This window comes from Papilio machaon, chromosome 7, assembly GCF_912999745.1.
Source record: "Papilio machaon chromosome 7, ilPapMach1.1, whole genome shotgun sequence".
Taxonomy (NCBI): Eukaryota; Metazoa; Arthropoda; class Insecta; order Lepidoptera; family Papilionidae; genus Papilio; species Papilio machaon.
Window position 1 is genome coordinate 95,453 of NC_059992.1, and position 15,554 is coordinate 111,006.

General features: G+C 42.8%; 2 protein-coding genes across 3 annotated transcripts; one reads left to right on the forward strand and one right to left on the reverse strand.

The window, feature by feature from the left end:
* Positions 1-864: 864 nt before the first annotated feature.
* On the reverse strand, positions 865-9,153 carry LOC106712696 (serine/threonine-protein kinase Chk1). The gene is made up of 10 exons (XM_045678595.1): positions 9,030-9,153; positions 8,558-8,635; positions 4,315-4,583; positions 3,996-4,173; positions 3,762-3,913; positions 2,963-3,039; positions 2,788-2,920; positions 2,326-2,523; positions 1,417-1,670; positions 865-1,386 (listed from the first exon to the last, which is right to left on the reverse strand). The coding sequence occupies exons 2-10, from the start codon at positions 8,626-8,628 to the stop codon at positions 865-867; spliced, it is 1,854 nt and encodes a 617-aa protein (XP_045534551.1). The 5' UTR covers positions 8,629-8,635; positions 9,030-9,153.
* Positions 9,154-10,470: 1,317 nt separating this feature from the next.
* Positions 10,471-15,094, forward strand: LOC106712699 (myosin-2 essential light chain). 2 transcript variants are annotated; one of them, XM_014505335.2, is made up of 5 exons: positions 10,471-10,586; positions 10,666-10,693; positions 11,154-11,335; positions 13,575-13,721; positions 14,906-15,094. In XM_014505335.2, the coding sequence occupies exons 1-5, from the start codon at positions 10,584-10,586 to the stop codon at positions 14,987-14,989; spliced, it is 444 nt and encodes a 147-aa protein (XP_014360821.2). In that variant the 5' UTR covers positions 10,471-10,583; the 3' UTR covers positions 14,990-15,094. The 2 variants fall into 2 exon arrangements, with proteins under 2 accessions (XP_014360821.2, XP_045534682.1); XM_045678726.1 differs by lacking the exons at positions 10,471-10,586; positions 10,666-10,693 and adding an exon at positions 10,743-11,086.
* Positions 15,095-15,554: the final 460 nt, after the last annotated feature.

Genomic DNA, 15,554 nt, shown 5'->3' on the forward strand with positions numbered 1-15,554 from the left:
GTACCCCCTTAGATGGCCCAGGCGTCTACGAAATTCCATGCGATTGCGGCAAAAGTTACATTGGGGAAACGGGGCGCAACATTAATACCAGGCTCACAGAGCACATTCGTTGCATGCGCAAACTGGACAGCAACACGTCAGCGGTTGCGGAACACGCCCTTACCTCCAACTCTCATTACATTAGGTTCGACCGAGTGAAAGTCTTGGCTCGTGACAAAAACTTCGTGTCACGTAAGTTACTCGAAGCCATTGAAATCCGACGTCGACCTAATTTTAATAGAGATAAGGGTTGGTCTCTGTCTCCGGCGTGGGAACCCGTGTTGCTGAGACCGAAGCAGAAGAACAACGAAGATGGTGTTGAATACGTGTCGGACATCGTCAGTACGTTTTGCGCCCCGTTTAATGTTAACAACAACAGTGACTCGTCAATTTTGAACTCGTCGACATCGCCGTCGCCGACGCACGCAACGGCCACCGCGCCCCCCGCGCCCGCCGCCCCCTCGAGCCGCGCGCTACGCGCTATGGCCCGCAGTGCGAGACGCGACGCGACCGCGAAGTCCTCGAAGTAAACACTCGCCCTGAAGATGGACCCCCGATGGGTCCGAAACTAGTCGGTGCCGCCACCGGACGATCAAAACGTGAGTTAAGCCGTTTCTTAATTAATTAATTTTGACATACATTAGTTAACTTTAATTTTAAATAACCACAGTGTCGCCAGAGTCTGCAGAAGCATTGCCGCTGCCGAATACCACGACCGTATCAACAGCGACAATCATGATTACAAATACAATTTAAAAAAAGTTTCTAGGATTTATTTTTATTGATATTACACGGTGACAGTATATTGCAAATGTTCAGTTGACGTCACGTCTCATCCATGGCATCGTGGTGAGGCTGGTGAGACTGGTGAGGCTGGTGAGGCTGGTGAGGCTGGTGAGGCTGGTGAGGCTGGTGAGGCTGGTGAGGCTGGTGAGGCTGGTGAGGCTGGTGAGGCTGGTGAGGCTGGAGCGGCTCGAGCGGCGCGTCCAGAGGCAGGTGGAGCGCGTGCGCGGGCGGCGGCGCGGCCAGCGCGTGCAGCGCGGCGCGCAGCTCGAGGAAGCAGCGCTTGAACTGCAGCCCGCAGCCGCGCGACCGCCGGAACTCCAGCATGACGCGCGCCTCGCCCGCGCCCCCCGCACCCCCCGCGCCCCCCGCCGGCGCCGCGCGCACCGCCCACACGCGCATGCGCAGATCGCCGCCGCACTCGACGGCCAGCAGGCGCGAGTGCAGCTCCCGCCAGCGGTGGCCGCGCGCCGCCAGCGCAGCGCGCAGCTCCTCCAGCGCGCGCTCCTCGTCGCAGCTCACCCACACGCGCGTCATGCGCCGCACGAGACGTTGCAGCACGCCCTGACGACACGGACAGATTTATGTTTACACATTCAAAGCAGAGAAATAAATAAAGAGGCGGCAGTGTCGCGTCACCTGGCGCGGGGTGTGCTGAGTGAGGTCGCCCGCGGCGCCGGCCGGCGACACCAGCAGCTCGTCGGGGTGCGCCGGCTGCGAGAGGCTGAGCAGCGCGCGCACGTCCGCCTCGGCGGGCGCCACGTCCCACGCGCCCCCCGCACCCACCGCGCCCCCCGCGCCCACCGGCTGCGAGCACCACTCGCGCCGCCCGCCCCCCGCGCCCGCCTCTGCAAACATCCCCCGCACTGAGCACTAGTCTGCAGTAAAGAACCAACATATCTTACTAATATTACAAATGCGAAGATGTTTGTCAGAAAGTGTATTTCCGTAACGGCTTAACGGATCTTAATTAAATTGGCACAGATGTAGAACATAGTTTGAAAGACCACTTATGCGCGAGGACGGAGTCGCGAGCAACAACTAGTACTGATATGGCTTATAATTTCACTAGTACAGTGCGGTTGTGTGCATATTTACAGTCAAATAATTACATTAGCTTTGACCTGATCTTACAACCGACTGGTGTGTGAATAGACGCGTCGACGGCCGACCGACATACGGTCAATGTGAACGACCTCTTATAACTAGCTGTCGCCCGCAACTCTGTCCCCATGATATTAAGAAACGTATTATGTAGCCCATTTATTCTACGTCTGTGTCAAATTTCATCGAGGTCCGTCCCATCCATACTCAAACTTTCTCATTTATAAAGTTAGTAAAATAACAATTAGCAAAAGTTTGATAAAAAATAAATAAAGTCTTGTGTTGTATGTGACATTAGAATGTGTCGGAAAAATTTAGGCGTATTCTGCCGGTCCCAAACACTGTTTTCATTCATGTTATTGACTGTAATATGGCAGATGGCAGAGGTAATGAACTCACCGCTCAGCTTCCCTGCGGCCGCGTGTCTGCGCACGACGCGGTGCTTTGGTAATCTAGCTTTATGAGCACTGGCACACGTCATGGAGCTAAATCGCCAAAGTACCGAGTCGCCGCTCTCGCTGACGTCGCGCCGTGTCGTGTCGTGTCGTGTCGTGTCGCGTCTTGTCGCGCCGCGCCGTGCTGAGGCACGAGGCATCTCTGAGACCGTCGCCACTCAGAGTCACCTAGTACCTGACACGGAGCCGCCGCCGCCGCCGCCGCCGCACAACTCGCCATAAATATCGTATCTTACGTCGACTTCTTCCCGAATTTTAACACGAATGCATACAAATAATTTTACAGCGTATGTTAGAAAAACCTATTTATTATTATCATTTAAACCGCCTTATGTCCTACAATTACTGGAATAGATCGTCGGCCAACAGCCTTCTGTTGCACACTAACAACGTTGAAGGTGTTTACCGGTGTGGTGGCGAGACGCGTCCGGCGCGTCGCTGGTCCAGTGGTGCAGCAGCAGGCGCGACAGTGAGGGCCGCGCGGCCGGCTGCGGGCTCAGCGCCAGGCGGAGCAGCGCGCGCGCCTCGGCGCCCAGCCTGCGCCACGCGCCCGCCGCGCCCCCCGCGCCCGCCGCGCCCACCGCGCCCCCCGCGCCCTCACTCCGGCACCACGCGGCGTAGCGCGGCTCCGACTCGCAGGCACGTTCCCAGGGTAGTTCTACAAGTACCAAATTATTGTTTGTTACAAATTACACTTTATCTATTGTTGACTAGCGGTCGGCGTAATGACTCCTGAGTTACTGAGTTATGATACAAAATTGAATTTTATTATCATCACTATTATCATCAGCTCACTATACGTCCCCACTGAGGGGCTCGGAGCCTACACTAAGTTAGGTGTGACTGATCACCGTAAGAACAACGGATAAATGTACATATGTCAGTCAAAAAAACACATTGATACTATATATATTGTATGAATTCTTAACTTAACAACAATGAACCTGTCCTTAACCAAAATGTTTTGATGTCAAATAGAATATATATAAAAATAGTGGCCTTCAGGAGCCAGCGAGCAGAGCCAACACACGGCGGCAGCGGCGATAGCTCGGTTTCCTGTCCCCATGAACTTCAGGCCATGGTTTCCGCAGAATCGGCAAAGTAAAGTATATAAGGGCGCGTAGGATGAGCGCCCTCGTTCCGGCGTCCCTTTCCTGCGAAGCAGGGGAGATGGCACGATAGCGGGGGCGCGCGGGCCGTAACTTCGGTACCGTAACTTTAGGGCTGGCACGCCTACAGCTAGGATACCAAAGACACGGCCCGCCGCGAATCCAACTTCTTTTCCATGCGGCATTTATTTCCTAATAGTTGATGAATAAATATTACAATACCTTATTGTATCCACATGACATCGTCACGATACAATAGAGGCAGACTGACCTCCGAGCAGCATGGCGTGCAGCACGACGGCCGCGGACCAGACGTCGGCGGGCGGGGCGCGGTAAGGCCGGCGCGCCGCCGCCAGCACCTCGGGCGCCGCGTACGGCACCGTGCCGCACACGCTGCTCAGCAGCCGCTCCCGGGCGCCCTGTCTGCGGCACCAGCACACGTCACCGCACGTCACCACACGTCACCACACGTCACCTCGCCACACAGACCGCAGCCTCGCCTCACCTGAACACGGTGGCCATGCCGAAGTCGGAGATCTTGAGGTTGTCGTGTGCGTCGAGCAGCAGGTTCTCCGGCTTGATGTCGCGGTGCGCGACGCCGCGCGAGTGCAGGTAGCGGAGACCGGCCAGCAGCTGTCGCCAGTAGCGCCGCGCCGCCGCCGGCGCCATGCCCGCGTCCGGCTCTGCGCCACCACACGGGGCTCGTACACGACACGGCCGCACATTACACAGTTACATCGAACAGCCCTCGAGAGCGACCGAGCGCGAGTCGCACTCGACATTCTAATCGGTCGCGACGTAGGGAGTGTGAAAGTGCAAGAGACCGATGCGGTCGAAGAGCTCGCCGCCCTGCGCGTACTCGAGGAACAGGTAGTGTTTGTCCGCGTAGAGACGCTCGCCCATGCAGCGCAGCACGTGCGGGTGACGCAGCACGCGGTGCAGCGCCGCCTCGCGCGCGCCCGCCGCGCCCCCCGCGCCCGCCGCGCCCCCCGCGCCCGCCGCGCCCCCCGCGCCCGCCGCGCCCCCCGCGCCGCTCCGCACCGCCTTCAGCGCCACGCAGGCGCCGGAGCGCGCGTGCACCAGCAGCCGCACCCTGCAGCGACAAACACAAAACCTCGTATTATGAGTCGCTGTAAGCTGTATTCAGAGCGCGAGGAGGCAATATTATAATATTAAAATGTAAATAAGGTGTAAAGTCTTACTATTATTATAATTATAAATGCCAATGTTTGACAGAATGGATGGATGTTTGTTGGAAGGTATCTCCAGAAGTCCAGATCAGTTCAACGGATCTGCATGAAATTTGTCATGGATATAGTAAATAGTCTATAAGAAAGCGTAGGCTACACGGAGCTAGTTTACTAATAAATCCTGCTTGATATATTAAATGCGAATGTTTTGTTTAATACGTTCTGTTGTAGTTTTTTAAATATTAATTATTTTTTTTTTTAAATTGCTGTAAGTTTGAATAAAATACAACAAAAACAACAAAAAAATTCACGCCCGGAAGCCAAAGGGGGTAGGCAAAGTTATTTAACTTTTTTCCTCGTCCGAAGATAATAATTATCTCTAAGATGTAACTCAATTGGTAGGAACGATATTTCCTATTTTTGGCGTAATAATAATTTTATTTTGAAAAAAAATAGAAGCTATATAAAAAAGAGAAAATTTAAATTTTAAGCAGCCTCCAAAAAACTCATCTAATAAAATGTATTCGTTCATCGTTCATTTGATTCATGTAACTTTATTAATAGTCATCGAAAAACTCTTTTCGCAGATTTTTGTGAACTCATAAAATCTAGCCTAGACAAAAAAAAAAATTTTTATACCAATTTTTCTTCTATGTTTTCACTTCATTCTTAACATTAGTAGCATAAATAGCTGTGTAAAATTAGACGTTTGTATTGTGTTGTGTGTTTATAGTGCCGCGACCTGCTCCATCTCCATCATCAGAACGACTAGTTTTTACTTTCAACACGGATGTACCATATACTCAGAGGAAGCATTGCCGACGAAATAAACACAAAATAAAGCAGAGAAGAAAGCGCAATTGACCTTTAGAGTGATTTTTTCTATCAGAAGATCGTGTACAAAAGTATATTTAGTTTTTTTTCTTTTGCTTTTTACTAAAGTAGTAGCAATTTAAAAATATTCTTCCTAACTGGAGCCGAAGTCGGCACTGCTACATAGTCACATCTTCAACAAAAATAGAAAACACATTTTCTTTGAAATACAACATTCGTTTATCTTTATCTTTAATTAAAACTTTTAGGCAATATTTTAATATCTATTTATTTGTACCCATATATTAATAATAACTACTCGAATCTATGACATGTTTTTTTTATTGTGGACAATAATTAATCTTACTAATATTATAAAGATGAAAATTTAGATGAATGGATGTTTGTTAGAAGTTTTTGTATCTGGAATGGCTCAACAGATCTTGATAAAATTAGGCTCATAGTAGTCATAGTGTGGGAGAACAAATAGGCTACTTATTTTTTTTCATCGAGGGTGTTGACAGACTGAGAGACACACAACGAGGCATTTTTTGTTAAAAGCGACTAGATATTCAAGTTACATACATTCACCACACCAATTTTATCTGTATGAATACAGTAATATGCACAAAAGGCTACATGTTACTAGCTGTCGCCCGCGACTCCGTCCGCGCGCAATTAAAAAAACTTAATGGGGTATGAAAAATAGATAGTAGCCGATTCTCAGACCTTCTGAATATGCGTATAAAATTTCACAGAAATCGGTCAAGTCGTTTCGGAGGAGTACGGTAACTAACATTGTGACATGGAAATTTTATATATACCATATATTCCTGTCAAGACGAAATGACGGAAAAGTTCGATAGTGGAACATTTGCGCGACACATGGTTTTCTTTAAACTTTTATTACCTTTGAATTAGTTATGAAAGTGGAATAAAAAAAATTAAACGACACTTTAACAACTTTTAAAATACCAAAAAAAAAGAAAGATTATTTTTAAAGTCAATCACATATGCAATTAAAAGAAATCATACTAAGGCATATGTTCTGAAATGGAGACAAGTGAAAATCCATAATCTGTCTCTCCTGTATACATATCTAGCGACAGCGAAATCAAAGTGCTTCTTTTGTAAGTAACGAGAACGAGTACTATAAATATATAGTATAGGATGGATGTATGGATTAGTTTGAATGAACGAATAGTCCCCGAAAATGTAATTTTCTCGTAGGATCAGTTTGATTTTTACATTGTTACACTTAACTACATAACTACATTTGTTTTTTATAATTCTGATGAAATCGCGGTCAACAACTAGTTGATACACAGCCGGCAGCGCCTCCGCCGCGCCACCGCCGCCCGTCAGACGTGGAGGGGCGAGGTGCCGGGTGCCGATCAGCACGACCTAACTTTGCGCGGTGTATTATACGAGCGTTAGCCGAAATTATTAAGGCACATAAAAACATGCGGCGACAGCGACCGCGCGAGGTGGATAAACTTTCAAGGATGGCGGCGGCCGCGCCGGTGATCGTGTTTTTGCCGCGCATCAGTTCCGCCCGCGAGCGCACACTTCTTCAATCAGGCTACAGCAGATATAAACCCAGTGCTCCCCTAACAATTAAATATTTTGTCTATTTTATTGGGTGCATTAAAAAGGTTTGAAATGAAACTTATGTAATATATAAAATTCTCATGTCACAGTTTTCGTCACCGTACTCCTCCGAAACGGCTTGACCGATTCTCATGAAATTTTGTGAGCATATTCAGTAGGTCTGAGAATCGGCCATCTATTTTTCATTTTTTTTTTTTAACTGCGCGCGGACGGAGTCGCGGGCGACAGCTAGTTATATTTATAAAACAATAGCTGACAACGACTCTGTCCGCGTGGAAAAAAAAATTAACTAGTAGCCTATGTGTTCTTTCAGACCTCTATGGAACCTCTACCTCTATGGAAAATTTCATAGAGATCCATGCAGCTGTTCTGGGAGTACCTCCAAGCTAACATTCATTCATCCAAACATTCACATTTATAATATTAGTAATATATACTAGGTTACCTACTTCTATGCTTTCCTTAGAGAAAACCCCAATTTGAATGACATCACCCTAAACAAAGAGGCAGTGCCCGTGGGCCGGCTATAAGCTTGAATGATGCAATACCTCGACCTTGCAGAAAGTAGATGTGATGTTCTTTGTCACACTCAACAAATGAGATGCTGCAGTTTATTACTGATGTTCAAGTGTGATGGTCACTTCACTATTTTAGCTATTAAAATTTCCTTCCCAATTTTTGCATTTCTGTTATAAGAATAACAATAACATCAACACCAAATGATCGCAACTGGCAGGTAAGAATGTGGCCAAAGAGCAAGATAATAATCACCAAATACATACAAGGCCAGGCACATGCTACAAGCTAGAATTGCAGTTTGTTATTGTTTAGCCTGCCTTCACAAATCACGAGGATGGACACAAACACAAAGATTAATAATACATTTTTCTATTCATCAAAACCTCTTTCCGATAATTCTTAATATCAGAAAAGGTATTCCCTGTGAATATGTACAGACTTAGTCCACCAGAACCTCAAGGTTGTGTTCCACTCTACACTTTAGACAAGTAAATAGGCAGGCTAGATGTGCACGGTAGAATGACACCATATATTACTTATTTATACTGTTTTTACAACATGTGTCACAATTTCTTATTTAAGTATGATAGCAAGCAAATATAACAAGCAGTAATTCACTTAACTGTGAATGCATTGCTGGCCTTTTCATCCTAAATAATTTATAAACTTTTTGTCTTTGCTTATCATACACAAGCCAAACTATTATTTTGTAAATGTTAATGTCTATGCAAACTTGACGTTGAATTTAGTTTTACGGACTTCCCAAAAGCAACATTCATTGATCGGCGTACAAGGCCTAGGCTGCGGCTCTCGCAATTTTAACGGAAATCACAATGTGCACTTCAGTAATAATGTTGTGGCTGACGAGTGTCACATATAATATAGAGTTAAACAGACGAGACGCCGGCTGATAGATAAACTACGAAACACTCACTCTCCGTAAGAGCCTTCCCCGAGAACTTGCGCCACCAACCATCCCTCGACGAATTCTCCGCAGGTCGCCATCGTTCTCCTGCGATAACAAGCACTGTTAGCTGCTTATACTCCACGACCACGCCGCTTCGTTAATCTGGCGCCGTTCGACACACACCAGTCGTAATAGTGAACGTATTGTATAATTGTATTTGTACAAAAAACCAAGGAAAATTGTGGCACTCTAGATTAGTCTCCGAGTAAAAATACCTTGACGTACAAAATATCTCTTAAATTAGCAATAAATTGTGTCTAAATGGCGGAAGGCACGTGGAGTTCGGCGAACAAAGCAAATGCCGAACATCGCCGTCACTCTGTAGTCTCCACCCGATAACGGTAATCGTTCATCGAAAATACAGTATTTGTAGAAACAATTCTAATGCAGACATTAAAATACAATATAATTATAATACGAATTAAAGCTTTTCACTAACCTTTCAACGACATCTGCACCATTTAGCCATTTTCCTTTTCCCTTCCTTCCACAATTCGTTCACCAATCGCAGACCAACCCGACCGCGCCATCATTCCATTGAGCTCAATCGGCAATTTCAAGGCAATTTTTTTTTCGAATGAAAAAGATCAATGGCTTCTTGCGTTTAGAAACACGGTTGTTTCTAGTTATTTATCAAAAAAAATATTTAAATGTTCGTTTTATGAACATATAATTGGTAAATTGGTTTAAGAACAGTTGAACAGTAAACAGTTTTTTTAATATAAATCTATTTTTACAAATTACAAAAAAAAAAAATATTTGACGACAAAATAATTATTTTTAGGGGAGCAATACATCAGTTTGCATCAGATCAAAAAATATGAGTTTTAAAAAACCTTTTGTCGTAGTCGTACTCAAAAAGTTGGGTGTGCTGGACCTGCTGCTCAAAAAGTTGCAACGGAGCAAAGAGGTATTTCCAGCCGAGCCACCGACTTCAGCTTTATAACACACGGAACACTGCTCGCATCTCTGGGCAGGGTCACCCTAATTCCAGCTTCTTTATATTCAACCGTACGGTTTTACGAAACTGCCTCGCATTGCCACGTTATGGAATGGTCTGTTGACGGCGGGATTTCCAAGCCGCTACGACTTAGGACCCTTCAAGGAACGAACATATCACATTTTCAATAATCGGCAACGCATCTGTTGTTCCTCTAGTGTTGTGAATGTCCATGAGCATCGATGATCATTTCGGTGTTCCTGCTCGTATGTACCCTTCTTCTACAAAGAAAAAGACAAATTTAGAGTTTAACCAAAAACATTTAATCGTAACCCCAATGTCGTTGATTAATCACAAATTAAGACCTTAGTGGAACAAACAGACCATACTTCACTAGTAAAAAAGTATATCTAGCACTAGAATTAGTTAGATAATTAGTTTACCCATTTTTGTTTCAATTTATTTAATTTTTACTTGTGAAATTGCTATTCCGCAGAATGACGACAAATTGGTGTTGTAGTAAGAAAATAATTTTTATCTTTTTCTTTATGTGCCGCCAAATTTTGAAATCGTTAAATATGTGCCGACACAAAAAAAAAGGTTGAGAAACACTGATGTAGATCATAGGCTGGAAGAACACATAGGCTACTTATTGTGCTTTTCTTTATTCCGCGCGAACGGAGTCCCGGGCGACAGCTATTTACCTAATAATTGTTTAAATTTAATAAAACCATACGACATTACATTCCGGTCCACACTTACGATACTTTACAATCCGGTACGGTAGTATTCCCTTGCACAAAGGATATGTTCTCTGTAAGAACGTTGAGTTGATCGTTGCAAATTGTTGCTGCGGGATATATACTCTTTGCTGCTTGTTTTGTCGATATGACATGATGACCGAAAGGTCTATGTTACCAGGTCATAAAATAAAAAATAAATGATATGACATTGACGTTGACGTCGTTTCGTTTGACAGAGGCAGACGCGAAGTATATTTTTATTTTTCAATTCTATTGTTTGTGAATCTACTTCTACATTTTGACCCTTGCAATGGTATTTATCGATACTAAATGATTGTGTATACAATAATCTAATTTAAAAAAATACTCAGTAATTAATATTTTTGTTCTAGGCGGGCTATTCCGAGGACCAGTTAGCAGGTGAGTCATACATTAAATAAAAATGGTAATCATTAATCACGTATTATTGTGCGCATACCTGCATGGTGTGCAACGGATGAAATTTACGACTATTGTAAACAAAACTCTTTTAAGCAAAATAAATAATGAGTAGAATAGGATAGTGAGTTAGCAAGCAGGGTAGCAAGGGCGGAGCGTCGTCGTCGTCGTGCGCTGTGCAACTGTGACTCATGTCAATCAGCCTTACTACCGAAAGCGTCGACTTTTGCAAGCGCCCTAGTTTCCTTATATGGTTCGTATTTTAAAGTAATTCTGAAGGAGTGGGCACGCATTGCTGCGCCGAGCGTCCGCCGAGCTGCTCCATCATGTTCATGTACGAGCCCCCTACTAAACTCAATCTCACTTCTGTGGAAGGTACATTAGTCTCACTTTTACATTCATTTAAAAGCAGTTCATTTTCTCAACCTTATGGTGATTTCAGAATTCCAGGAAGCATTCCAGCTGTTTGACTCGCGTGGCGATGGCAAGATCCACGTCGCACAGATCGGCGACGCGCTGCGGGCGCTAGGGCAGAATCCCACCGAGTCGGATGTCAAGAAGTGCACCCTGCACCTCAAACCCGATGAGAGAATATCTTTTGAGGTCTTCTTGCCTATTTATCAAGTATGTACTATTTTTTCTGTTAGCAATGCAAAATCAACTTATTTGTATAGTTCTCATTGTTACTTTATAACTCGCATACTGTCCCAAGTACTCTTGTCTACAATAATGAATCCTTCTCTGATGGTAGTGCAATCTGCGAGGCGTTCTCTTCCTTTTTCTACACGTCTTTTCTTAATCCCTGTACCATTAACAACCAGTCAAAACAAAATGATAATTCAAACTTGCCCTCATTTTCCCAGTCAACATCGCCGCAATCTGATATATGTAGTGTGGAAGTTAAAGTTGACAAAGTGAAAAACATTCTTCGTAACTTAGATCTATCGAAAGGAGCTGGGCCAGATAACATTTCACCCAAACTTCTTGTAAATTGTTCCTCGACTATATCTTTGCCTATTTCACTTCTTTTCCAAAAGTCCCTTCAAATGTGCGTATTTCCTCGTATCTGGAAATCTGCGTACATCACGCCTATACATAAAAAAGGTCCTAAAAATGAAATAAGTAATTATAGACCTATCTCAAAGCTTTGCGTCATCGCCAAAGTCTTTGAAAAAATTGTTCATGAGCAATTATATTCGGCCGTAGCTTCGTCTTTTACTCCATTTCAGCATGGTTTCTTACGAGGGCGATCAACAGTCACAAACCTCGCACTGTTCAATGATTTCCTTAGCGAAGCTATGGACAGAGGCGACCAGGTAGATGTAGTTTATACAGACTACAGCAAGGCATTTGATCGTATAAATTATGACATCCTATTACATAAGCTCTGTAATATAGGTATAAGGGGTGACCTACTTCGGTGGTTTTCATCGTACATTGACAATAGATCTCAGGCTGTCGTACTAAATAACTACATTTCTAGTTGGATTACTGTGCCTAGCGGTGTTCCCCAAGGCTCCTTGCTCGGGCCCTTATTATTTGTGATCTATGTAAACGACATTGCTTCCTGCCTTGAGTCTTCAAACCTATTGTGTTTTGCCGATGACATGAAAATATTTACCACAATATCATCGTTTGATGACATGAAAGCACTTCAGGCCGATCTCTGTCGATTAGAAAATTATTGCGTCACTAATAAACTCGATCTTAACCCTTTGAAGTGCTCGGTAATTACCTATACTCGAAAACGTATGATATTTAATACTTCCTATACGCTGGGTGGTCAAAACCTGCCTAAATGCACAAATACCCGGGATTTAGGCGTTCATCATGACAGCAATTTGCTCTTCAATATGCATGTTGATACTATTGCCAAAAAAGCCTCCAAGTCGCTCGGGTTTATCATGCGACTCGCTAAATGTTTCACTGAAGCTAAGACTCTTAAAATACTCTACTGTACCTACGTCAGAAGCCATCTAGAGTATGCGTCGCAAATTTGGAATCCCCGATACCATAAATATATTGACAGGTTAGAAAATATTCAGAAACGATTCATTAAGTTCCTTTGCTTTCACCAAAGAATTCCTTACCACTCTAAAGACTACATCTCACTTTGTAAAAAATTTCATTTATTGCCGCTTATCAACCGTCGTGAGACTGCCGATTTTATGTTCGTCCACAAAATATTAAAAAATTATATTGACTGTCCGGAATTACTATCCAAAATCAACTTTAGCGTACCTAGCAAATCCCGTCGATACAATCCCATCATAAGCGTACCGTATGCGTCAACCAACTACAGGCAGAATACGTGTGTGGTGCGTGCGAGCTCCAGCTTCAACATACTGTGCAAGAAGCATGATATAGACCCATTTGCAACTAGTGTGTCCTCAGCGAGGAGTTGCCTTAGCCGAGCTTTTTTCAAATAATTTGAGCAGTAAATTTAATTACTTACTTTTATATTTCCTGTGCTGACTGACAAATTAACTAAGCCAATGCTATAAGTGTGGACTTGTAATTAGCTGTATGTTAACTATCTTGTTTATAATACTGTTGTTTTCTAGCTGTAAGTCTGCCATGTAAATAAATAAATAAATAAATAAATAAATAAATAAATACAATTCTTTACAAGATATGTGTAGTCGAGAAAACCAGTTTGTGTTCAATTACAAAATTACTTTTCAATGAGTCATTAAACAAGTACTGAAACTGATAACACTAATAACTAAATGTATCTTTATAAAATGTTCCAAATACTCATTCCCCATATGTTCCAAATTGCACAATTTTATGTAGCTTTGTTTTTATGTCGAAATTGTCAAAAACATGTACAGTGTGTGTGTGCGTGTGTGTATGTCTACAGGCAATATCAAAAGCACGCAGTGGAGACACAGCCAATGACTTCATTGAGGGCTTGCGCCACTTTGACAAGGACGGCAATGGCTTCATATCATCAGCAGAGCTACGCCACCTGCTGTCCACACTGGGGGAGAAGCTGAGCGATGATGAGGTTCTCTAACATTTTAAATTTTAACTGATGTTACTGCTTTTTCTAATTATGATAATTTGCATTGGATCACACAGACACTGAGAAATGTAGCAAATAACACCTTGTTAATGGGATAACCAGTTAATATTTGTATCAATTAACATATGCATCTATTCACAGTCATTTTGTGATAACCAGAATAAATAATGTTAACTGTTTCCAATACTAATCATATTTGAAGAATAAAAAAGGTATAAGTACAAAAAAGGTAAAGGAACACTTGTAATAATAGTTTCATCTTTCTATTCATAAAAAGCCGCAAAATACATTTACCTGCTCCCGGCTCACTCATTTCAGTCCACATCAGCCTAGTCATTTTCATTAAAAATTACTTGTAGTATTTTTATGCATAAAGTATTTTTTATATGTTTTTACAGGATTTTTAAAAACAACAATGTGTTAATAACTTTATCATTGTTGAGTAAAAAACATAATGACTACACATTTAAGATCTTATGTGTTTTACATTACCTGTTTTTTTTTTCTGACAATTAACAAATTAATAATTATTACAACATGAAGAATGTTAAATGTCAAACAGGTTTTTTCTTTGTTTTAATTTTGCTCATTTATCAAAATTCATATTTTAGATAAAATAATAATAATTCATTTAAAAAAATAAAGACTATAAAGGTAGAGGAAGACCAAAGAAAGTATGGATGGATTGTGTGAAAGAGGATATGCGTAAGAAGGGAGTAAATTCAGATATGACTGCTGATAGAGATGTATGGAGGAGTAGTACATACTGTGCCGACCCTCCATAGGGATAAGGGCAGGTTGATGATGATGAATAATAATTCATTTGTACATTATTTATTATTATGAAAATATTTACATATTTGATTCATTTTCTTTAAATAAAACTTTGATATTTTTGTGACGTACGTTCTGAGTTTCCATTGCTTCAATATGTGCTTCTCTCAATGTGTACCGTCCACTCTGTGCAGTACATGTACTGTCCGGGCATGTGCTCTGTGTGACAACTCACTGTATATACACTCAGGTGACATTAATGTGTTACGTATCTCCATCAGAGGTCATTGTCATCAAATGTAACAGTCAAATTGTGCAAAGTTGAAGTAAACTGTCGTAAAGAAAAAAAACATTAACTTAGTGTGCGATGCGCGCGCGCGTGTCTGCTGCAGGTGGAGCAGCTGCTGCAGGGTCAGGAGGACTCGCAGGGCAACGTCAACTACGAGAACTTCGTGCACCTCGTGATGCAGGGCTAGGCCCCCCCGCCCCCCTCCCCCCCGCCTACACACACTATTTCTATTCAATTCCATCATCTCTAAATATTCCAAAATATGTTTATAGACTTTTATATTTTAACGTAGGAACATAATTATTATTTGTATAAATGTTTGTATAACAATAAAATTATATCATAAAAAATAGATTCAGTTTTCTTTATTACACCTGCATTCGGTTGTCTGCAGTTTTCTGCAGACCGCAGAGAGACTCAACTTACACAGTATTTGCCGCGATATCAAGAAAATGGTGACTAACGGCACTTTTCTGACTAATTTTTCAGTTCCTGTCTAATGGCTAATGCACTCTCTATATCTGTGTACGAGGTTATTTTATAAATACCAGAAGTAATATAGCGTAGGTACCTGTTGCCGTTACCTATCATTTTGTAAAAAAAATGTAAATTATAATCGAAGAGAGGAAAGATTTGATTGTTTGTTTATGTTGTATTTATTGTACTTTTTTGACTAAACCATTAGACATATAATATTGATGTATCAAAGAATTGTATATCTCAAAAAGCTCTACAAAAAAATCAGCGATGAC

What these genes read in the sequence shown, in the direction of transcription:
- LOC106712696 (XM_045678595.1), bottom strand. Translation starts at nt 8,628, where the DNA reads ATGGCGACCTGCGGAGAATTCGTCGAGGGATGGTTGGTGGCGCAAGTT. An exon ending in CGAGCTCTTCGACCGCATCG is followed by an intron (nt 4,174 to 4,314) that starts GTCTCTTGCACT and finishes GTGGTGGCGCAG; the next exon opens with AGCCGGACGCGGGCATGGCG. An exon ending in CGCGTCTCGCCACCACACCG is followed by an intron (nt 2,524 to 2,787) that starts GTAAACACCTTC and finishes CGACGGTCTCAG; the next exon opens with AGATGCCTCGTGCCTCAGCA.
- LOC106712699 (XM_045678726.1), top strand. Translation starts at nt 11,038, where the DNA reads ATGTTCATGTACGAGCCCCCTACTAAACTCAATCTCACTTCTGTGGAA. An exon ending in CAATCTCACTTCTGTGGAAG is followed by an intron (nt 11,087 to 11,153) that starts GTACATTAGTCT and finishes TGGTGATTTCAG; the next exon opens with AATTCCAGGAAGCATTCCAG. An exon ending in AGAAGCTGAGCGATGATGAG is followed by an intron (nt 13,722 to 14,905) that starts GTTCTCTAACAT and finishes TGTCTGCTGCAG; the next exon opens with GTGGAGCAGCTGCTGCAGGG.